At 43.1% G+C, this 25,743-nt stretch overlaps 1 protein-coding gene across 5 annotated transcripts in view; it reads right to left on the bottom strand.

The window, feature by feature from the left end:
• TENM1 (teneurin transmembrane protein 1) overlaps positions 1–25,743 on the bottom strand; it is a 947,931-nt gene that overhangs the window by 11,156 nt on the left and 911,032 nt on the right. For all 5 annotated transcript variants that reach the window (XM_089678299.1, XM_089678298.1, XM_089678300.1 and 2 more), the window contains 3 exons: positions 8,647–8,943; positions 6,892–7,279; positions 778–1,998 (listed from right to left, as the gene is read on the bottom strand). In XM_089678299.1, coding sequence (XP_089534425.1) covers positions 778–1,998; positions 6,892–7,279; positions 8,647–8,943 — 1,906 coding nt within the window. The remainder of the gene's footprint in view (positions 1–777; positions 1,999–6,891; positions 7,280–8,646; positions 8,944–25,743) is intronic.

The raw sequence follows: 25,743 nt of genomic DNA, 5'->3' as shown, positions 1-25,743 counted from the left end.
TCACTACTTGAGACCTGCTGACATACACCTCCTACAATGAATGACAGTTAGGGTCAGCGGGGGGGGGGGGGAGCAAAGCAACGTACGGGTATGGGTACGTTGCTTTGCCTGCAGCTACCGCCCGTCTGCAGTACATTGCGGGCGGGTGGGTGGGAAGCGGTTAAAGTTTATGTAAATCCTAAGGCCTGTTGCACATGGGAGTAAAAAATGCTGTGTTTTTATTGATCTAAAATGAGATGTATTGTTGTCTATATAGAACATTGCACACAGCTGAGTAAAGGTCAGTAATACAGCATTGAGTACAGAGTAGTAAAACAAAAATAGAACATTTTTCATTTGAGTGCAGTAATGGACTCACATATTTACTCATTTAGGCCCCTTGGCACATGGGCAGCATAATTTACTGTTGTTTACTCAGAAACTTGTGATGCCCATATGCAAGGGGCCACAATACTGGTAATGAAGAAGAATTTTACTCGTCTATATTCATCAAAAACAAAGGCAAAAATATATGAGAAAAGAAGACTAATGCAGCCATCACATATAATTAATGCTTAGCTGCAGCATATTAAATTTGTTATATAATTTAGCTACATTTTAGAGCCACAGGGGTATCGTTCTGGGGCCAAAAGAAAAAGCTGTACAAGGTCAGATCAGGCTTTCTACTGTAATCTGCAGAGATTTAAGATATATAAATTACTATATCCAATCAAAACTGTAACAGAGATTGAGTTATATGCCATAATGTATTATGTTCTTACAAAACCATTGCTTTACCTGTAGTATATTGTGCCACATCTTGGGTCTTGCCAACTGGATAGTTGTTTTCAAATGCATATAAGTTAAATGGCTTTGGTTCAATGTTTAACTTATTCCAAATATTGTGATTGGGTGTGGCCCACCGTCCTGCCACAACATCATAATCCCGTTGACCCAGATGCACAAGTTTAGTCAAGGAGTCATACAGTCCACCATAAAACCCAGTGATAATCTCAAAATCTGGATTGGTGTCCTCATAGATGTCACCATATGGTGTGTATAAGATTTCTTTTAAAATTTGGCCACGGCTGCTGAATACTGCTAGAGGTGTTCCTGTATTGTCACATGCAACATAATACTCCTCTCCACTGCTTAACTCCATAGCTATAAGATGACCTTGAAGATCATAATACAGTGATGTTATCTCAGAACTAGTGTGATTGTAGAGATGAGTAACTCTTATTGGATTGGCTAGATCTGCGTAAAAAAACTGCAGAAGAGAGCCTGTACTTGACTTGCTTGCAACACGTCTTCCAAGTCCATCATATCGATAGTGCACATTCCAACCAGTAACCTTGTTATAAGCCCGACTCAGAAGACCATTAGAATTGTACTCAAATATGTCATTCCCTCTTTGTCTGAGGAACCCATCTTCATCCATCCTATACTGGATTTCTCCCAGACGAGTTATACGATCTCCAATATCATACCTTAGTGGGGTGAGACGGACAGTATTTCCATGGCTAAGCAAGTTGATGTTTCCATTTAGATCATAGCTGTAACGCCACTGCAGCTTATCATTAACAGACACAGCCTGAAGCTGGCCATCGGGATCATATTCATAGGAATATCTTGTTAAATTGGCATCTACGCCAATTCGTATGCCACACATAATCATCCGACCCATGTTATCATACTGAATAGTCATCCAGTAAGCAATAGCCTTTAAGATTTCATACTGAACTTCAATGACCTGTCCGCTGGCACTAAAGATTTTAGTATGTTTCATCATTGATGTTGTGATGACTTGATTGAGGTCATAATTGATGACACTGAATTTTCCAAACTGTTCAGTTCTCCCTGAGACATCAACATAGCGATATAGGTCTATGGGAAGAGGGATCTCATTTATCATGGCTTGCATACTGGTGACTCGGAAATTGTTATAGCTGTAGTCAAACCTAGCATTAACAAGGCCTTCTTCGCTGAATCTAAATATCTGACGTCCAATAAGAGGTCCTGTTGAAAAGAAAAATTACATTTTATTATAACTACAGTTATACAGTGGGATAACTAACAAAAAAAATATACAGTATAATATAATTATGATTATGAATAGCGTATAGCAGCCACTAGCTGGGCACAAAAGGTAAATGGTTTTACTATATACAATTCTAACAAAAAGACATCTTCTTTGTAAGGCCATTTAGGAATAGTCTTTCCTTTTCATACGGAAGTTAGAAAAAATTGGCTGCTTACAATATACATCTAGTCCCCAAAGATGAGATGTGATACTTTTATGTTACATAAATAAAATGGTTTAAAGTGTTGCTAAATCCACACCAGTAAAATCAGTCTGTATATGCAGTAAAGCATGTTTGTTATACTCACTGTGGAACCTAAGGGGTTAATGCTCTGCATTGTGTAAAAAGGCTGTTTAATCCTGACCTCTCTGATCCTCCCCTTCTACCAGCGCCCCCCTCTTATATCATGTGGAGTCACTCTGCACATACTCAGTTTGGTGTGTATTGCTAAAGAGCTTTTTTTTTTCTTGGGATGGTGCACATGATCAGCACAGGGATAATCAGCACTGTCCAGACAGAAGTCAGAGGTCCTGCATCTTCCTAGAGCAGAATGAAAACTCCTCCGACAAGCTTCAACATGTGCTTGGCTGGATACAGATAGATGTTACAAAGCTGCTATATACTGCTGATGAGAAAAGGTATTTAGCAGTTTATATGTATTAAAATAATTGCACTTCCATGTTCTGTGTACTGTGAGGGACCAGATATAGTGAATGCAGGGTCCTGGGTTTAGCAACACTTTAATTAAAGGCACTATATAGTCCCTTTGTTGAAAAATTTAATTTACATATTTAGCCACCACCAAATTAATTCACGTACCCTCACAGATTTATACTACATGGCAATAAAATTTGAGTGTCATCCATATAAACCCAACAGATTTTTGATCTAATTGTCTACCCTACAGGAAGTAGATTTTGAATAACTGCTATAGACAACAACATCTTTGATTAATCTTTATGCCCAATAGAATAATAATTATAAAAGTAATACAATAGTAAGTATTTCCAAAGGCACATCTAATGACATTATTTCTTTCTCATTCGCTTCAACTTTGTAAGTTCAGTTTTCTTACCACATCAGTCTACTGTACTTCTGTGTACATCACAATCGAGTGTTACCTTATAGTAATATGTAAGTGTAGTTTCACCAAGTGTTGATATACAGCTTTTTAAGTCAAATACTACTGAACATGTTTGAGATATGAACACTGAAGAGATCAAGCAGCGCTCCCACTACTAAGTTACAAAGGTAGCAAAGTGTAGGAAGTAAAGCAGTTTTAAATGATTTGTATCAGAACATACACTATGTACAGTATCTACTGATAAATGTCTTTTAGAAACTGCTTTACTTCCTAAATTCTGCTACTTTTGTAATGTAGTATAAGGCTCGGTTCACACTTGTGACTCCAAAGTTTGCACGATTTCCAGTGCAACTTTGGAGTCTAACTTTGATACGACTTCGAAGTGACTTTCATTAGGATTTTTACACTCTGGCACTAAAGTTGGATCAAAGTAGTGCAGGAACCTTTTCTGAAGTCACAGCAACTTCAGTAGTGTCAGTTGGAAGGGCTCTCATAAAGATACATGGTATGTCACATGTCCTACGACTTTGGGTCTCACAAGTCGTATTCTAAGTCACAGTAGCGTGAACCGAGCCTTAATGCTGCTTGATTTTTTTAGTGTTTATATTTAAAGTTGCTTTTGGACACTGTAGGTTATTTTCAAGCAAGCATCTACACTGATTAATTAACCCTTTGATTATCTCCTAAGTGCGCTAGACCAGTTGATTATATTTTTTGAGATATGCTTTTCCCAAAAGGTCACATACTCTACTCTTATCAATAGCCACAATGTGTGCTTAGAGAAGAACTAAGCTCTATTTGCATCTAAACTGACCACATACAATAGAAATAATTCAATTTGAAAAAAAAATGCAACCATTTTTATAAGCACATCCTTTAATTAACAGCTGTAAACATCCAAAGCTGTCATTAACAGCTGTACACTTTAAAATTAGAGCCATTACTCCTCCTCAGCAGGTCACAATGGACACTGACTGCCAGTGTCTTTAAAGAGACCTTTGCTGCACTCACTTGGGTCCTCCTTCTGACCTCAGCATCACTGCTGTATTCTTTAATGACATGGAGGTCAGCAGGAAGTACCAATGAGAGTTGTGGGGGGACCCAAAAGATAAACACTCTAGAAAATGTTGGTTTCCCTGTAGACTTCAGGGGAGGATTTCTATTAAACGGAGGGCTGTTCCAAAGATATAAGTAGCAGACACAGTAAGTATTCCCTTTTTATTTTTTGGGTCTGCTTGTTGTGGCAAAATTGTGTTTCATGTCACGGTCACATTAAAACAAGGCAGTGAAGACAACACATTATTTTAGCAGATAGCTTAGCCAATCACACAGTGCAATAACAGACATTTCAGTTTAAAAAAATTAGACAAAATTGTTACTAGGCTACATTTAGGAAGCTAAGGAGCTTTGCAATTTCTATATACGTGCACATCACTCCCATACTCAAAAAACCCTCCCTGGACCCCACCGACCTGAGCAACCTTACACCCATCTCCCTGCTGCCATTTTCATCCAAACTCCTCGAGCGCTTAGTATACAATTGCCTAAGCTCCCACCTCAATGACAACAACCTCCTCGATCCATTACAGTCTGGCTTCCGTCCCCTACACTCCACCAAAACCGCCCTACTCAAAATCACTAATGACCTGCTAACCGCCAAAGCTAATGGCCACTACTCAGTCCTCCTACTCCTCGACCTCTCTGCGGCCTTCGACACAGTTGACCACCCCCTCCTCCTTAATAAACTATACTCCCTTGGCATCAGAGACTCTGCTCTCTCCTGGCTCTCCTCCTATCTATCCCAACGCTCCTTCAGTGTTACCTATAATGCTGCCACCTCCCCCTCTCTCCCCCTCTCTGTTGGGGTCCCCCAAGGCTCTGTCCTTGGGCCCCTCTTCTTCTCCATCTACACCTCCTCCCTTGGCCAACTGATACACTCCCACGGCTTCAACTACCACCTCTATGCCGATGACAAGCAAATCTACCTCACTACCCCTCGCCTCACCCCTTCAGTCTCCGCCCGAATCACCTGCCTACTGAACGACATATCAGACTGGATGTCACTCCACTTCCTCAAATTAAACCTTTCCAAAACTGAGCTCCTAATTTTCCCCCCAGCCAGCGCCTCCCCCCACCCTCTGCATCATGACCAACAACGCCACCATCAGTCCCACCCCGCAAGCCAACGTCCTAGGTGTCACTCTAGACTCAAATCTGTCCTTCCAACCCCATGTCCAATCGCTGGCAAACTCATGCAGGCTCCACCTCCGCAACATCTCCAAAATACGTACATTCATAACCCCAGACACTACTAAACAGCTCATTCACTCCCTTATTTTCTCACGACTCGACTACTGCAACTCCCTCCTCACCGGCCTACCTCATCACAGACTATCCCCTCTTCAGTCTATCCTGAACTCAGTGGCCAGACTCATGCACCTTACCAACCGCTCCACATCTGCCACCCCCCTCTGTCATTCCCTCCATTGGCTTCCGATTCCCCAACGCATTAAATTCAAACTACTAACATTGACGTACAAAGCCATTCATAACATTGCCCCAAACTACCTTACTGACCTGATACCCAAATACCACCTAACCCGTACTCTTCGCTCCTCACAAGACCTCCCACTTTCTAGCTCCCTGGTATCCTCCTCCCACGCCCGACTGCAGGACTTCTCCAGGGCTTCCCCCATCCTCTGGAACTCACTACCCCAAATCTTCAGACTGTCACCTACCCTCCTCACCTTTAGGCTCACCCTGAAAACCCATCTCTTCAGGGAAGCCTACCCCACCCTCACCTAACAGCTGATCTCCTCCACTCCTCCCACCACTCCATCCCCCACAGCCACTTCCTCCTGTACCACTATCTCCTCCCTCCTAGACTGTAAGCTCGAAAGAGCAGGGCCCTCGAACCTCTCGTATATTGTTTTGTTACTGTATTGTCTCATGTACTGTCCTCCACTATATTGTACAGTGCTGAGCAAACTTTTTGGCGCTATATAAACACTGTATAATAATAATAATAATAACATACAATGTAGATAGGTGTGCTAGAGCAGGGTTCTTTTTAGTCAGTAGATTATAAATTATGGAATAAATGATGTGGATAAAATTCATTAACATAGCTTGTAGTCACCCCTATACAATAGAGAACAGGCATTGGGAGAGGGGCTTATCGGCAGAGGACCTTGGAAGGCTGAAAACTTGGGACTTATACAGTAAACCTGAACCCCCTTGGCCAGTAACATGAAAGGAGAACTCTTGTGGAAATCTGAATTTGCTATCTTACCCAGGACTGTTTCACACTGCAGTTGCAGGCACTGGATCTCCTGCCCAGGGATTCACCCACTACAGCTGGATGAGGAGAGGAGTCACCTGGGGACTGGGATGGTACTACAGGAGATGCTGGCTAGCTTTCCAGAAGAGAAACTCTGCTGTAAAGGCATGTACATAGTTGCTAAGGAGTTTGTCCTCAGTTGCCATTTCCCTTACCCCATCTAAGTTATAAACCCCATAATAAAACTTCAAAACAAAGCTCAAACACTGGTTACTGACTCTTAATGCAAGTCTGAGTGAAGGAAATGTGTGTTGCCTGGCTGTGTAGAACTATAGGGGGACCCATATCTGTTGCAACTCCTAAGGGGGTAGTGCTACATAAATATTACAGGAAAAATATTTACGACTGATGCACACTATAATAATGTCATCATAATTCTATGCAGTATTTAATGTATTGCATACCTGTCTGTCTATATCGAATAGTACAAACAAAGCCCTCATGTATTAAATGAATGGTTTTAATGACTCCAGATGATTCTTCATAGGTGAATGTAACCTGGGTGGTATCATAAAGAATTTCGGAGAGCCTTGTTTGTTTAGTGTATTTATAGAAGACTCTACGTCCTGTTCCAAGGTGTAATGTTTGTAGAAGTCTTCCATCTCCAGTATAATCTTGAATAAAAGAGCCACTATTGTCAGGTGGAGTGTAGATATTGCGGTAATAACCCACGGAGAGCATTGTTTGCAGACTATGGCGGACCATGTTGGGCATGGTTACTGAAGCTAGGTAATCTGAATGGTCATATTCAAAAATGTAACGCCTCTGGCTATGCAGAAACAGGCTTATTGTCTGAAAAAGAACAAAGACACAAAAATGTATTTAGCACCAATTGAAAATTCTGTTTTTTGTAGGCATTACAGAAGGAACAATGACCAGAAGCAGACTATTCTGTTAGCCTTGCCTAAGCAAGTAGTTAAACCTATAATCTTAGTTCTATTATTTATGAAATCCTAAAAACAGATATATTGCCGATGTATACTGCTTGGGATGTTTTAAATATATTGACCTACAACAAATATGCATGTGTGTAAACTCATTCGTACTTGCATACTTTGCTTTTAGATGAGGTATAAGAGAGCAGTGATATTGTTAAATTACAAAAGAAAGTTAAAATTGTTTATAGTACACTTGTCATTATGAAACACATGTCACAACTGCTAACTTTTAAATGACTTGCCTGTCTCTTAGATGTAATTCCCATCCTCCAGATCCAGAGTCATAGACTACAGATAGTAGCAGTGTTTGTTTATTTATCCTAGAAAGTTCACTTTAAAAGGAAATTGTGAGGAAAGAGCCATTAATGACTTGTTTTTCTAAGGTGCAAGCTCCAGAGTGACAAATTTTAATTGCCTCACTTTATAAAATGACAGTGATGTGGAGCTAGAATGCTGCCAAAAAGGAGTTAAAGGACCTACTATACATATATATGTCCTGAATCAGTGCCTCACCAGATGTAGTGAAGAAAGAATAATGGGACAGTCATGAAGCTTGTACCTTGTAAAATAAGTCATCAATTTCTGTCTTGAAATTCATTTTAGGCTAATTAAAGGATAAGTTCACCTTTCTGGAAAAAAATAATAAGTACACATTTTTTTGCAGGTAAAAAAATGGCATTTATTATTTTTTGTAGTAGGAGCCTATAAAGCATTGCACCAGAGATCAGAAGATCGCTGATGCCATGCAGGTCTCCTGCAGACTGACAGTGTATCTGCTTGATCGTGCATCCCGTACGGGCAAGCTGATATGTCTGACAGATAGACTCAATGAGCTACCACACCAACTTTTGGATTCCTTTCACTTTCAGTTCCTGTGTCAATGGTCACCAGGACAAATGAAGAGAGTTAATTTTCCCGGTGGAAAACCAGAAGACAATAAAAACATGACAAAGGTTTTAAGCCCTTGCCATTCTATCAAAAACTAAAAAAAGTTAGGTTTTATATATTTTAAAAACATTAGCAGGTTACTTATCAGCACCCTTTTCTGATGTATTACAAACATTGACAGAACTAATACTTTGTCCACCTTTACAAAGACATTTAGTTAAAGTGTTTAGAATCTGTAGTACTTTCTGTGACATTTATTTTTGCTGCTAATCATGTTATGTAATAAAGAAATGGCATACTCTGCTTATTAAAACATTTTTAACAATCACTGACCTTTTCCTCATATGTATAACTCCATATTTTACCATTGGCCCAAATCCTAGAAACCATCTTCCCATTTTGGTCATACTCTATTTTCTCAGACCAGGTTCCTCTTTGAATAGAGGTAACAAGTCCAATAGGTGAATATGTAATGTTAACTTCATGGTACTTGCTGCTTGGTGACCACAGTATGGGATGTCCATTCTTATCATACATAATTCTAAGAGTAAATTTTCGATGATCATCATAGATTTTTCCTGTTCTGGTGATGTGATCAAAATCAATGGACAGTAAGTTTCGGTTATGAGCCTAAACATTAAAAAAAAAGAGATGAGACATCAGATAAAGTTTCAAAAAAATCAACACACACAAGTATGTTTATGTGTCATAATTATGATTATGAATCCAATAATGTTTTGTACCAATTTTTTTTAAAAAAGGTTAAGAAGTAGATATGGGAGGCAATCCTTGGGGATTAGCAACACATAAGAATTTTATATGGTGTTTGTTTTTGGACTTCATTGCAGCACAGTCTTTTCCTACATTAACCATCAAATAAAACTCTTTTATTACTCCTACAAACGCTTCCTCATTGCTACATACTGTAATTCAAGTTCCATGCTTTCATGTTTCCTTTTTATGCTCTACCACCTGAAAATATTGCTCATTCCACTCCAAAATGTACCTGAAATCATTTTCTTTCTTCTTCCATGACAGTGTCTTTTCCATATTATCTGCCTACAGCCACTTTTTCCCATATTCAGCAGAATATAGACACAGGTTAACAGGAGCAGAAACTGCTGGCAGTAGAGGAACAAGATTTCTACATAAGGAATAGGGGTTGTAAAGATTTGTAGCATAAATAAGTTGGATTCACTAGAAAAGATAAGCTGGGTTATGGAAAGGATCATTGTAAAATGGAGGATTGTAAAAAAGGGGGCTATGGCAACATTCCTGCTGGTGTTGTATCCCTCTCTCCGGGTATAAGTCTTGGGGCTTTCTCAGAGTGCAGAAAAAGCTGTTTCCTGAGTAAACGTGATGTTATGGATCTTGGATATCCCCACCAAGCTCCCAATAAACACACAAAGCATATTATGGTGGTGAATAGAGATGAGCGAATTATTCAAAAATTCGATTCGGCTGATTCGCCGAATTCGCGGAATAAATTCGATTCGAGGCGAATATATTCGCTGCGAATTTAACGTGTAAAAAGGGTGTTTCTAGGCTTCAGAGAGCCTTTATATTAGTGCAGAACACTGTACCTTTAATTTAAATGCCCTTGGAGTCTGCTGGGGAAGAGAAATAATACTGTCAGTCAGTATGACATGCAGATGAGTGCCGTCGATCTTAGAATAACCGCACACTTCACTCATTTGGGCAGTCACGGGGCCAAAACCAGAGTGTGGAGCCACAGTGTGGCGGTGGAGGCAGCAGCAATGGGAGGCCATACAGCACCCTATGACAAAATGGAACCCACCAGCAGTGTGAGGAGACCTGAAAGTGGCACATGGCAGAGTGTGGCGATGGAGACAGCAGCAATGGGAGGCCGTACAGGGACCCATGACACACTCTGGACCTGGCAGCAGCATGAGGAGGCGGTACAGGGGCCCATGACAGATTACGGGCCTGGCAGCAGCATGAGGAGTCAGTACGGGGGCCCATGGCAGATTACGGGCCTGGCAGCAGCAATGGGAGGCCATACAGCACCCTATGACAAAATGGAACCCACCAGCAGTGTGAGGAGACCTGAAAGTGGCACATGGCAGAGTGTGGCGATGGAGACAGCAGCAATGGGAGGCCGTACAGGGACCCATGACACACTCTGGACCTGGCAGCAGCATGAGGAGGCGGTACAGGGGCCCATGACAGATTACGGGCCTGGCAGCAGCATGAGGAGTCGGTACGGGGGCCCATGGCAGATTACGGGCCTGGCAGCAGCAATGGGAGGCCATACAGCACCCTATGACAAAATGGAACCCACCAGCAGTGTGAGGAGACCTGAAAGTGGCACAATGCAGAGTGTGGCGATGGAGACAGCAGCAATGGGAGGCCGTTCAGGGACCCATGACACACTCTGGACCTGGCAGCAGCATGAGGAGGCGGTACAGGGGCCCATGACAGATTACGGGCCTGGCAGCAGCATGAGGAGTCGGTACGGGGGCCCATGGCAGATTACGGGCCTGGCAGCAGCAATGGGAGGCCATACAGCACCCTATGACAAAATGGAACCCACCAGCAGTGTGAGGAGACCTGAAAGTGGCACATGGCAGAGTGTGGCGATGGAGACAGCAGCAATGGGAGGCCGTACAGGGACCCATGACACACTCTGGACCTGGCAGCAGCATGAGGAGGCGGTACAGGGGCCCATGACAGATTACGGGCCTGGCAGCAGCATGAGGAGTCGGTATGGGGGCCCATGGCAGATTACGGGCCTGGCAGCAGCAATGGGAGGCCATACAGCACCCTATGACAAAATGGAACCCACCAGCTGTGTGAGGAGACCTGAAAGTGGCACATGGCAGAGTGTGGCGATGGAGACAACAGCAATGGGAGGCCGTACAGGGACCCATGACACACTCTGGACCTGGCAGCAGCATGAGGAGGCGGTACAGGGGCCCATGACAGATTACGGGCCTGGCAGCAGCATGAGGAGTCGGTACGGGGGCCCATGGCAGATTACGGGCCTGGCAGCAGCTAATAGTCGTCTCTTGATAGTCGTCGACTATCAAGAGTCCAGTGGCAGAGTGGCGGAGCAGAAGCAGTTTCAATTGAAGGCCATACACAGGCCTAGGTTTAAAAGTCCCTCACAGTTAATTCCAATAACGAACTCTACTCCTCCGTGCAATCTACTTACGAGACCCTGGGCAGGTCTGGGTCCAATTTGTGGTAGAGACTGGTTTTGTTCAGCCATGCTTGAGCGAGTAATAACAGGTCTGTGCTGGCCTTTGGTGTCTGACTTAATGCGCACAACACTGAACGTCCCAGCGTTTGTCAACGATTTGCCGTTAAGTGATGCAAACCCGCTGAACCACGTTCATGAGGAGCCGGTACAGGGGGCCATGAATCAGTATGGACCTGGCAGCAGTGTGAGCAGACGACAGAGGCACATGGCGCAGGGTGGCGGTGTAGGCAGCATTATTCTGAAGCCATACACAGGCCTAGGTTAAAAAGCGGAAGCCGTCAGCAGCGTGAGCAGACGACAGAGGCACATGGCGCAGGGTGGCGGTGGATGCAGCAGTATTCGGAAGCCAAACACAGGCCTCGGTTAAAAAGCGGAAGCCGTCAGCAGCGTGAGCAGACGACAGAGGCACATGGCGCAGGGTGGCGGTGGAGGCAGCAGCAATGGAAGGCCATACAGCACCCTATCACAAAATGGAACCCACCAACAGTGTAAGGAGACCTGAAAGTGGCACATGGCAGAGTCTGGCGATGAAGTCAGCAGCAATGGGAGGCCGTACAGGGACCCATGACAGCAGCAAGAGGAGGCGGTACAGGGGCCCATGGCAGAGTGGCGAAGCGTAAGCAGCTTAAATTGAAGGCCATACAGAGGCCTATGTTAAAAATAATAACATGTTTGGGGCATGATTCATGGCGGATTTAGTCAGTTGTGTCAGGAACTGGTGGTTTGAAATCCAGACTAATCCACGCCTGATTCATTTTCACAAACGTGAGTCTCTCCACACTTTGGGTGGACAGTCGTGTCCTCCGCGGAGTTACAATACCTCCTGCCGCACTAAACACGCGCTCCGATGCCACGCTACTGGCCGGGCATGACAGCCTTTCAAGGGCAAATTCAGCTAGTTGGGGCCAAAGGTCAAGTTTCGTTGCCCAGTAGTCAAGGGGATTGTCTACCTCGGTTGGCAGGGTGCTGTCCAAGTAGGCCCGAGCCTGTTGTTTGAGGTCCTGCTCCAGGTCCACCTGATGCTGCTGCTGCTGCGGCTGGTTAGTAGTTTCCTCACTGCGCTGGTGAAGAAAGCTACTCATCATCGACTGCAGACTGAGGCAGCCGCTGCTGGTGGAGCTGCCACTGCTCCTACCACCCCACCCCTCCCCTGCTGCCATGGCAGCGGAACGCGAGCGCACAGGGCCCACAGTGTCTGAGGATGGACGTTGGCGCAGAAAGGCAGAGACCAACTGACTACATAGGTAGTTTTTATAGTACTTTATTTTGGCCTCCCTCTCAGCAGGTGTGAAAAAGGCCACCATTTTTGAACGGTAGCGAGGGTCCAACAAGGTGGACAGCCAAAAGTCATCCCTCTGTCTGATGGTTATTATTCGGCTGTCGCTACGCAAGCAACCGAACATGCTATGGGCCATTTGTGCCAAGGAATGCGAGGGACTCCCTGCCTCCATCTCCACAGCATACTGCCACGGTGCGTCTGGGTCCTCTGTCTCCTCCTCCTCCTCCTCTACCAGATGCTCCTGCTCTTCCACTCCTGTCCACTGAGTGGAAAAACCACCCATTTCACTCAATAATTCCTGAGCACCAATGTCCTCCTCTACCTCCTCCTCTTCTTCCTGTCCTGCCCCCACAGGGGTCATGTGGCGTTGAGATCTGTGCGCCACGTCTACCGCACCCTGACCAGCCATTGTTAACAGCATTTGTTCCAGGACGTGCAACAGAGGAATGACGTCGTTCATCCCATAGTCCTGCCGACTCACGAATAGCGTGGCCTCCTCAAAGGGCCTGAGCAAGCGGCAGGTGTCATGCATAAGCTGCCAATGGCTGACATCTAAGTTACACAGGGGAGTACCTTTATCCGCTTGTAACATCAGGAAATCGGTGATGGCCTTTCGCTGTTCGTAAAGGCGGTCTAACATATGTAGGGTTGAATTCCACCTTGTTGCAACGTCGCAGATCAGGCGATGCTGTGGAATTCCGTTCTGCTGCTGCAGCTCAAGGAGGGTGTGCTTTGCGGTGTAGGAATGGCTGAAATGCATGCAAAGTTTACGTGACATTTTAAGGATGTCTTGCAGTGGGATGGTGGATTTTAGGAACCGCTTGACAACCAGATTGAACACGTGAGCCATGCATGGCGCATGGCACAACCTTCCTTGACGCAGAGCAGACACCATGTTCTTTCCGTTGTCGGTCAACATGGTTCCGATTTTCAGTTTGCGCGGAGACAGCCATCTGTCGATTTCTCTGTTCATTACACTCAGAAGTTCCTCCCCTGTGTGACTACGTTCGCCAAGGCATACCAGGTGCAGCACAGCGTGACACCGTTGCGCCCTGCACATGTGATATGCCGGTCGGGTAATGGGACTTGGCACGGGGGTGGCGGCTGAGGACACGGCGGAAGAAGAGGTGGTAGAGGCGGACATCTTTGCTGGACCAAGGACGTGCAAACGTGGAGGCAAAAGCGGCTTGACCTGTCCAAGTTGCTGGTGCGGCTGTGCCGGCACCACGTTCACCCAGTGGGCCGTAAATGACATGTACTGTCCCTGACCGTAGTTACAGCTCCACACGTCGGCGCTGCCGTGCACTTTGGCAGAGACCAACATGCTCAAAGACTGGCCCACCATCTCTTCTACATGTGAATGCAGGGCTGGCACTGCCTTTTTGGCGAAGAAATGCCGGCTTGGCACTCTCCACCGCGGCTCGGCACAAGCCATCATTTCTCGGAAAGGTGCTGAGTCCACCACTTGGAAAGGGAGGGACTGCAGCACCAGCAACTTGGACAGGAGGACGTTCAGCTTCTGCACCGTCGGGTGCGTGCTCGCAAACTGTTGTCTCTTGGAAACGGATTCCAAGAAAGACTGCTGACGGAATCCGTGAAAAGGAGTAGCAGGAGAAGGAGCATCTGAACGAGCGGAAGATGCCAACGAGCGACAACTCCCCTCAGCAGAGGTGTTGGAGCCTTGACTGGCTGATAGAGGGCGATTGACGTCGGGTGACGGAGCAAGTAACGGAGCGGGTGATGGAGCGGGGGCTGGGGCAGGCAGAACCGCCGTATCTTTATCACGGTTTTCCCAGGCCACCGAATGGTGACGCTGCATATGCTGACACAACGCTGTAGTCCCAACATGGGCCCCCTGGCCACGCTTGACTTTCTGGCCACATAGTCGACATACGGCTACGTTTACTTCCTCGGGCGGCTTGACGAAAAATTGCCACACCGCCGAGTAGGAAACTTTGCCCCCGCTACTCCTCACTGGCTGACTGCTACTTCCTCCGTGCACACCGGCACCACTACTGGCCATGGTGGTAGGCTGCAGTGGAGCTGGTGCTCTACTCCGTGGCCGTTTGCCTCCACTGACACTGCTGCGACCCTGCTGCCTCCTGGGCAACCCACCGACTGTTTTGCTCGCTGGCAAGCTGGCACCCTCTTCTCCTGATGATGCGGAAGCAATAGCCTGATGACGACGAGGCTGCCAAGTGCGATCAGCCTCATCATCATCAATTAGGGTCTCCGCGTCACTACTAGCCCCCTCGGCTGCGTGTGGGTCAGGAGACAGACCTGTCTCTAGACCGGCTACCGAGCCACTCTCCTCGCCAGTACTTCTTCGCCTGGCTGCTGAAGAGGCGGATGTCTCCCCCCGTTCCTGACCGCCCTCTGTTAGCTCTTCCTCACTGTACAGTGGGGCTGAGCCCACAGCATGCGATACTTCGCTTGGTGAGGGAACACCAAAGGACAGGGGCAAGTAGAGGACACGTGATTTCAGTGGGCTTGCTCCCGGGCCATGCCAACTAACGGTTGTGTCTGACGTACCCACCGACCGTTGGCTGTAGGTGTCAGAGGTGACCTGGGAAGAGGAAGACGACCGAGTCAACCAATCGATGACGGCAGGGTTGTCGGTGGAGACACGACCGCTGGATGACACCGGGAGCACTGGCCTCTGGCTGCGACTAGTGCTGCCTCGACCCCTTCCTCTGCTGCCACGTCTGCTCGCTCCTGAAACATTGCCTCCTTTGCCACTCCTCTGCGTGTTGTCTGACATACTCTTTAATTCAATAGTGGTTGTGAAGCAGAAAGTAACGATTCTGTGTCCCTGAGTAACAATTCTGTGTCCCCGAGTAACGATTCTGTGTCCCTGAGTAACGATTCTGTGTCCCCGAGTAACGATTCTGTGTCCCCGAGTAACGATTCTGTGTCCCTGAGTAACAATTCTGTGTCCCTGAGTAACGATTCTGTGTCCCCGAGTAACGATTCTGTGTCCCCGAGTAACAATTCTGTGTCCCTGAGTAACAATTCTGTGTCCCTCAGTAACGATTCTGTGTCCCTGAGTAACGATTCTGTGTCCCTGAGTAACGATTCTGTGTCCCTGAGTAACAATTCTGTGTCCCTGAGTAACGATTTTGTGTCCCTGAGTAACGATTCTGTGTCCCTCAGTAACAATTCTGTGTCCCTGAGTAACAATTCTGTGTCCCTGAGTAACGATTCTGTGTCCCTCAGTAACAATTCTGTGTCCCTGAGTAACGATTCTGTGTCCCTGAGTAACGATTCTGTGTCCCTGAGTAACGATTCTGTGTCCCTCAGTAACAATTCTGTGTCCCTGAGTAACAATTCTGTGTCCCTGAGTAACAATTCTGTGTCCCTCAGTAACGATTCTGTGTCCCTGAGTAACAATTCTGTGTCCCTGAGTAACGATTCTGTGTCCCTGAGTAACGATTCTGTGTCCCTCAGTAACGATTCTGTGTCCCTGAGTAACGATTCTGTGTCCCTGAGTAACGATTCTGTGTCCCTGAGTAACGATTCTGTGTCCCTCAGTAACGATTCTGTGTCCCTCAGTAACGATTCTGTGTCCCTCAGTAACGATTCTGTGTCCCTGAGTAACGATTCTTTGTCCCTGAGTAACGATTCTGTGTCCCTGAGTAACGATTCTGTGTCCCTGAGTAACAATTCTGTGTCCCTGAGTAACGATTCTGTGTCCCTGAGTAACGATTCTGTGTCCCTCAGTAACAATTCTGTGTCCCTGAGTAACAATTCTGTGTCCCTGAGTAACAATTCTGTGTCCCTCAGTAACAATTCTGTGTCCCTGAGTAACGATTCTGTGTCCCTGAGTAACGATTCTGTGTCCCTGAGTAACAATTCTGTGTCCCTGAGTAACGATTCTGTGTCCCTGAGTAACGATTCTGTGGCCCTAAAGTCTCTGTGGCCCTAACTCTGTCCCTAATACAGACAGGTCTGTCTCTCTTGAATGACCGGAGGCTAATGGAGAATTCTAAGATGGCCGCAATTTATAGCTCCACCATTACACAGTGCTGGCTGGCTGGCTGCTGATTGGCTAATGCGATCACATGTCATGAATGAATGCATTATGGGTCAGCGCGCCTTGTCTGCGCGCCTTCCCAGAGATCCCCGCTCCGTCGCCACACATGTTGCCGCCATTTTTGGGAAAATTTGATTCGTGCATCCGAAGTTTGCTAATTTTCGGATTCGGCGCGAATCGAATTTTTCCTGATCTTCGAAACGAATTCCACTTCGCCATGTTCGATTCGCTCATCTCTAGTGGTGAAGATCACATATAATTACACTTCTAAGCAGCTACGAAGAAATTTGCATACTCCCACAAGCAAGTCAGGAGTCAGGTTGGTGACAACAAATTGAGTCACTTCTGATACGTAGGCCAAATGAATTCTAGAACTCACAGTAAAACTATAGGCAAAACTTTTGTTTTTCATTTTGGATGGAGTAAGGGAGGGTTATAACCCCTGTTAGATTTTTTTTTTTGCCAACCTGTGTCACATTGGGGAGATTGTCTTTCACATGCTGTCCCAGTGCCAAAACAGGAAGTGAGAGGAATCCCTGTAAATCCATTGGAGCCACCCCCTCCCCCCAAGTCACCACAACTAGTGTCCCCATTGGAAGTTTTCCTCTTTGATACTTTTCTGAGGACAACCCAAAATTTGGGATTTCCCTTTTTGCTTTCAATGTTAATGGTAAACAGGACAAACAGAGGGGGTAAATCTCTCTAATGAGCAGCAATAAAAACATAATATGTGTCCTAATCCACCTCCACTCTGTTCAAAATGAAAAAAAAAAATTGCCTTTAGTTATAATTTAATTGTTTTAAAACTGGACAGAAACTGATATATCATTCAGTTTCTTTTTAAACATCAGTGTTAGAATCTTAAAGTTAAGATAGTGTGAGCCTTGTACAGTTCACAGCCCAATGGTGCCTCAACTATCTTTTTTGTTTATGAACATGCATTGTATATTCCTAACTCAATAAAATGCAACTGCAATCTAATTCTAGAGTACAAAAGTAAACAGGTATGATAATCTAGTTTATTTCTGAAAATCAGTCTGCATTTCACAGCAAGCCACTCACTGCATTGCACATCTTCATTTCACAGCAAGATCTCTCATAAACTGTAACTTTTTCCCCCCATAAAACAGGTAAAAAACAATAGTGTGCTTAAATGTAATGAAACTACATTGAATGGATCAGGGGCGGACTGACAAATCATGGGGGCCCCAGGCAATAGGGGATCATGGGGGCCCTGTGTCCTTGCCCAAACTCAAAAAAGCCTATGAAAAAGGTACCAGGGGCATCTCATGGGGCCCCCTACTGACCCCGGGCCCTCGGGCAGTGCCCGAGTTTCCAAATGGTCAGTCCGCCCCTGGAATGGACATATGATTTGGTGCTACAAGACACTGCTCTTCATGTGCACATAGGATATTGGAAAAACAAGTATGTTTCTTACAATGGTAGATGCTAAGACAACCACTTCCTTTTAGTTGCAATGTCTGTTATGGTATTTTATTACGTATTACTTACTATCTTCAGTATAATCTGGTGCCGCTCTCCCTACAGTCTGCAGTTATACAGTAATTTTTGCAGCATTTCTATACTAGACTGGATAACATCAAGTGGTCTTGCTGTTGCAAGTCAGCAGCCTTGCCACTTCTATCCACAAATGCCTCCATGAGCATTAAAGATTACTTTGACAATAGCATCCCACAGCGAAAAGTGCTATTATGTTGTCATACCAAACACTTTTCACTCCAAACAATTTGCTGCTCCTCTCTGACCCCCAGGCTGCTCTGTTTCCAACAAGGCTATTGCACCCTCTGTTCTCTGAACTGTATAGCTATATCACCCCCTACCAGAAAATACCACTGGAGACTAAATGAATGGCTCCTAAAAACAGAATGACCAAATTGCATCTGGAAGATAATTTCCATCAATATTTCCAGCTTAACACAAAATCAGTTTACCAACACAGTACACTGTGAGAAGCCCATATATAGTAATGGTAATTAGAGCCACTGTATAGCACTATCTTTAAAAGTAAACAAATATGCCCAAGTACAAAGAACACACCGAGAATTTCAACTCAAATTTTTAGAAATGAAACAATCACTAAAACCCACTCTTGTTACTCTCTGAACCCATATCAGATCCCAAATCCAACACCTAGATATAGTTTCAGTAGCAAAGACAATGCTGATTATCTGCCAAAAGTGTTAGGAAAGGGGTAGCAATGCCCACACCATACTGGCCTGCAAACATAAAGAACATTCAGCCACTAAAACTGTACACTCCATCAAAGACAAACAAGGCATTGAACATTTTGAGCTTACTAATGTAGTGTCCTTCTTTGAACACCACTATATCCACTTATACAGTTTGCCCCAATTTATCATCAGTCATTTAGATTTACCTCTCCCATTTCAACATCCCCAAACTATTAAAATGGCCATAAAAACCTTACCAAGCAACAGAACACCAGGCCTGGGCCTACATATACTACAAAACATTTAAACATGCTCTCCTTCCCCACATGACCAAAATGTATAATTCTTTTTTGAACTCCCAGCTGATTCCATCCATGAATCATAGCCCTTCGTAAACCTGGCAAAGAGTCCCTAGCTACTGTATGCACCAATTTTCATCAGGCTGTGATGACACCTGACATACCATTGATCTTATTAATATGGTTAACTACAACAAAAAAAATACTATTATTGAGCTGAAATGTAGATAGGCATTCATGCCTTTTTCTCTCCACTATCCAAAACCTATACACCAATCCCTCACCAAAATTCAAATACCATGAGCATTCTCTCCCTGTTCCCAATATGAATTGGCACTAGGCAAGGATACCCCTTATCTACACTCGTCTTTGTAGTTTGCATTAAACACAGAATTCCATAGATGTTACAGTCTTACAAATCCATTATCACCAATTCAAACCCTACCTCTTCACTGACAACACCTTAATAACCCTTATGAAACCTCTATTGTCTCTTCCAAACCTACACAAGAAACTTTTGAAACTTTTGTTATTCTCCAGCCTATCAGGCTGTAAATTTAATCTAACGAAAATGAAAGCCAAGCTGATAAATATTGTATATCTGCTGAAACACTCTCCAATCTAAAAACATCTCTTAATTATAATGATCAAACTGACAAACATACAGCATATACTGTATTTCTGAATTTAGCTCATCTCTCAAGCTTCTTAACCATGTAATGGGAATTACATAGTGTTATTCCAAGAATTTAGAAACTGTACAAAAATGGAAAAAAATCACTTTTATTATAATAACCCTACTTTCCAAATTAGTGTGGCATTATGAAACTCTACTACTTAAGAACCCAATCAAAGATCTCAAAACCTTACAACAAGCTCTGCTGAACTTTAGACATAGAGATATAAATTAGCTAGACAGGTTCTCCTCACTTCTGTATCTCAAGAAGGAGCCTATGTTCCGGACATCAAATGTTACCTTGCAGCTCATCTGTGCCAATTGACCTCTTGGTCAACCCTTCTTCCCCAAACAGACAGAGACTGAGAATTTTTGGATTACAACAATCCACCCCCAACTCTCTAATGTTGTCAACCAATCCTGATTTGGGGGTGTTTCATCTTTTGTAACACACAACCTACACCAGAGCTGTATGGCTACACTGCAATACAAAATTCAACATATACTACTTTACTTACTCCCTAATTACCTTCCTATTACTACAAGACATCCTTAATTACCAGTTTAAACTACCATATGACATGATACTGGCTGGATAACTATCTATTCTAGTCTAATAACATCACCCACAAAGACAGTAAAACTATTTTTTTTCTTCCCAAACCTACAATCATCTTTTAACCTTCCACCCAAATCCCTATTCAGCTACCTTAAACTTGAACACTACATTCAATCTAATAGGAATTTGGAGTAAAGCCAGTAAATCTTCAATACGCACTCTATAAAAGAGAACCAATATTAATTTTTCAATCACTGGTACCACACTCCTGAGTTCCTCCATACGATTAATCTGGCTATCCCCTCCACTTGCTAGAGGTGCTTGACCCATACAGACAGCCTACACACATTTACTTGGAATGATCAAATTATACTGCTTCTGGGAGAAGGTCAAGCCCCTTCTTACTCAGCATTCCACATTACTCAACCAATCCATACCTTTTGAACTAAATGCTCATACATAACATTTCCACCTTCTGCTAACATAAGAGATATTTGCTATTTTTAAACACATATTAAACACTGAAGGACATACACATTGTATTGTTTGTATAACTTTATTTCATGCAATGTACACTGATGTCACAAAAAAGGATATTTGTTAGTACTTACTCGCAAGCATATACAGATTTCATGTGTTTCATCATACGTTACTGTTATTGTTCTGTAAATGACTTTTAAATAAAATAAAAATCAAAAGATAAAAATAAATTTGATCACTAGTATTATTATGATTCTTATCAAAAATGTTTAATTCATCAGTTAAATTAGTTCTAAAGGGTGCATTCCCTGCATTACTCTTTGCAAACATATAAAGATTTCATGTGTTTCATCACACATTACCGTTATTGTACTGTAAATGACTTTTAAAATAAAATAAAAGTCAAAAGATAAAAATAAATTTAATCACTAGTATTATTATGATTCTTATAAAAAAATGTTTATCAGTTAAATTAGTTCTAAGGGGTGCATTCCCTGCATTAAGGTAAAAAAATCTCCCTGCTTTTGTATTGTCCCCTTACCCCCCTGTGCCCAATCTTTATCCAGTACTGTACCTGTCTGCAGTAGCTGTGTCCTCTCTCTCTGCTCACAGGTCATTGGCTCATGCTGCTGTCAGTTAAATTCTATGAGCAGAGTTTGGGGGGCGGGGCTGAGCAACACTGTGTGTGTGTCAATAGATGCACACAGTCGCCCTTGAGAGCAAAGATGAGAAGCTTAGAGCGTCAGTGGGGGGACCTGAGAAGGGGAGGCTTTTGGCTGCTCTGTGCATTACCATTGCACAGAGCAGGTAAATGTAACATGTTTATTATTTTAAGAATAAAAAACCCTTATATTCACTTTAAATAAAGCACACACTATGTTGCTATTTTCTGTTTGCATGTCATTATTATAGTTCTTTTTCTTTGTTTAAAGTAGATAAATAGACTTTCATTAACTATTTGTTATTGGTGCCCTTTCTTTCCGAAGAAAGTGAGGTGAAATCTAAAATGTTAGTGTCCATAATGGCTGTAAGGGAAAAAAATACTCTAATGGGGACACTTGTTTTGGTGACAGTTAGGACTTTTCCTCACTTCCTGAAAGAAAATCCTGAAAGAAATCTTTTCAATGGAGTCACACGCAGCAATAACATCCTGATAGACGGTGTAACCCTTCCCTACTTTCAACTAAAATTGTACTTTCATGTATGATGTTATTTATGTATTGCTACATTAATTCTGTTATGTATTGTAATAGGAGGGGAGCACAGTAGGAGACAATTCTCCTTCATTATGCACATCAGGATCTGAAGCAAAGGCCTACCTATAAACTGAAGTAGAAGCTCCTTTTTAACTAAATGTTCAGATAAAGGGACCATAAAATCAACCTGGGGACTGGAGAAAAATTCCACATCTACTAGCAGATTTACTGTAAAGTTTTGTGTCAAGTTTGAGAACAAAACACCAAAACCTGTTAATGTATGTAGATATCAAGTACACTCAGTAACTGTGCAATTAAGAAGCATCACAAAAGAAAGAAAATGTCCTGCTTGACTTCGCAGATACTTTCTGTGACAAGATATTTGTGTAATACATGGTTTCAGATAAAAATAAAATAAAAATTCCCTTCAAAATTGCACATGAGACCAAACTGGGCAGCTTTATCTTCTGCTACTAAACACTGCACCTTCAATTTCCTGCAAACATTTGCATAACTCATTTGTAAAACTTGTAAAAACAAGTCTTTATCCCCACTCTTGTAACCGTTACAATTTATGATCCAATTACAATCAGATGTTAAGTTTTAAGAAATTTTCTACTCAACAGCATGTGTTAATATACATTCATATATATGCGTAAGCAGCAGATACAATTTATCATAAAATGATAGGTCTGGACTGGAAAGCACTGTAGGGACATAAATCTAATCCTTGACATTTGTACTCTTTTATGTTGCAAATAATAAGCTACATCATAAACTGTCTGATTGGTGATATTATGAGCACTGACCTCTGAGAGGATACAGAAATACAAGCACTGCATACTGCTGCAACTATGAGAAGTCTACTGATAATATCCATGCCTGAGCATGAAGGACATATTGAAAAAGAGTGTCTAGTTGTTATAAACCTCGGCAAAGCTGTTGTTGCATAATGTGGCTGCTATCCGGGATGATAGAATCAGTTATTAGTGATCACCAGGGAAATTAATATTGCACAGGTTTAAAAGGATTTGTGTATGTAAACCCAGTTACTAAATTTTCATATTGGCTTTCAATGTTAATGTAAATTCAAAAGTAATTTTCAGTATTTATAAATCTGCTGCTTTTTCTGAAATCATATATTCTTGTATGTTGAAATAGGCATGTGTAGTCTCCATCAGAGGCCCATGGGACAGAGTGACAATCCAGGAGCACAACTGAGAAAGAGGGGCAGGGCATTTTCACTCTATACTGGGAAGTACCTGAACAGGGTCTTCATGGCAGGATCACCAGCCACAAGCTACAGATTTTAAAATGTTATAAATTACTGTAGTTTTGAATTAACAGTAAAATATTTAATTGTATTTACTTGTACAAAATTCAATAAATATATTATAAAGGTAATAGCAATTGTTAAAGGATATCTAAATGCAAACATTTTTTTCATTTTGGATGGAGTAAGGAAGGTTAAAACCATCTGTTTTAGCCGTATGTGTACCTTCTGAGTTTGTCAGGGGTGCCTTGGCAAAAATGCCTAAAAACTGGCACAAGTTGCCCAAAAACTGTCAAGAAGCCAGCAGGTGAATCATGCTTTTGTTACACAAAACCCACAGGTTTTTATTGTGCAGCTTTACAACCTTAGGAGCCACATGGACAGGTTGTCCGCATCAATACAACCAATAATGTCATTGGTTAGTAAAGAGGACCTTTGGTGCCTTCACAACATCCCTCCCACACTCCATTAGCATAGGGTGAAGAAAAAATTCTGCAATACTAGTCACTACCAGTGCGCAAAGTTGTATTTGCTTTGTAAGAATAAATCACCTCTAACACTGGATGTCTTATGTGGGTGGATGCTGCTGTGACATGTAAAAGTATTAGTTCAGTTTTTTAAATTTTTGAAAGGAGTGACACATGCTTGACTGTATAAGCATGGGTTCACACTGATGGGGTCTGGAAATCGCAGAGTTTTCGAATTGCGCACCGTATCAGAATCACACCCCGTTCATGCGAACCGCTGCAGGTGTGTATGTTAAGTTAACAACACTGCTGTAGACTTTAGAGGAAGTGAGAGGATATCTTTCCAGTGTGTTTAAAATCCCCTCTCAGACAGCTGTCACATGATTAAGAGTCCTCATTGGAAGATTTCTACTCTATTTCTGTTCTGGTGGTAACTCAAAATGTTGGCTTTGCCCTCACTTTCATAATGTGTGACTTGACTGGTGATCAGTCATTGCAAATAGCTAATCCTAAAAAGTGAATTGATATATGAAGGTGTGAGCTTGGGTTCTCCTTTACACTCACCAACAACCACTTTATTAGGTACACCTTGCTAGTGCCAAGACAATATCCCCCACAGCATTACACCACCACCACTAGCCTAAACCACTGACACAAGGCAGGCTGGATCCATGCTTTCATGTTGTTTACACCAAATTCTGACCCTACCATCTGAATGTCACAGCTGAAATGCCCATTCTCCTCTGACCTCTAACAACAACAAGGCATTTCTGTCCACACAACTGCTGCTCACTAGATATTTTCTCTTTTTTGGATCATTCTCTTTAAACCCTAGAGATGGTTGTGAATGAAAATCCCAGTAGATCAGCAGTTTCCGAAATTCTCAGACCAGACTGTCAAGCACCAACAACTACAGTATGCCGTGTTCAAAGTCACCTAAATCCTCTTTCTTCCCCATTCTGATGTTCAGTTTGAACAGCAAGTTGTCTTCACCACATCTACATGCCTAAATGCACTGAGTTGCAGCCATGTGATTTCCTGATTAGCAATTTGTGTTACTAAGCAATTGAACAGGTGTACCTAATAAAGTGGCCGGTGAGTCTAAAGCCATCATGAGGGTCTACCTTACACTAGGGTGAGGCAAGGTGCTTACCATAGTATGTAGTTACAGTGCTCAGCATACATGAGTACGCTCCTTTTGAAATCAAGATTTTAATCAATATCTCAATGAACACTAGAACAATTTTGAAAATTTTTTCAAAAAAATAAGTCTTATAGAGCATTTGTTTAACTCATTACATGAAAGTAAGGTTGATAATATAACTTAGATTACAAAATCTTCAGTTTTACTCAAATTAGGTGATGCAAAAATGAATACACTCCACAACAAAAACTACTACATGTAGTATTTTGTATGACCTCTATGATTTGTAAGGACAGTACCAAGTCTTCTAGGCATGGAATGAACAAGTTAGCGACATATTGCAACATCTATCTTTTTCCATTCTACAAGAACGACCTCTTTTAGAGCCTGGATGCTGGAGTGATACTCAATTTGTATATTCAGAATTCCCCATAGGTGTTTGATTTGGTCCAGATCAGGAGACGTACTTGGCCACTGAATCACTTTCACCCAGTTTTCCTTCAGTATTGCAACAGTGGCCTTAGATGTGTGTTTTGGATCACTGTCATGTTGGAAAAGTGTACAACAACCAAGTGCAGCAAGTGATGGTAACATCTTCTCTTTCAATAT

Source organism: Staurois parvus, unplaced genomic scaffold (genome assembly GCF_062004578.1).
Source record: "Staurois parvus isolate SC_StPar_1 unplaced genomic scaffold, SC_StPar_1.0 ptg000202l, whole genome shotgun sequence".
Taxonomy (NCBI): Eukaryota; Metazoa; Chordata; class Amphibia; order Anura; family Ranidae; genus Staurois; species Staurois parvus.
The sequence above is the reverse complement of the archived record's forward strand: the minus strand, read 5'-3'. Positions and strand labels throughout refer to the sequence as shown.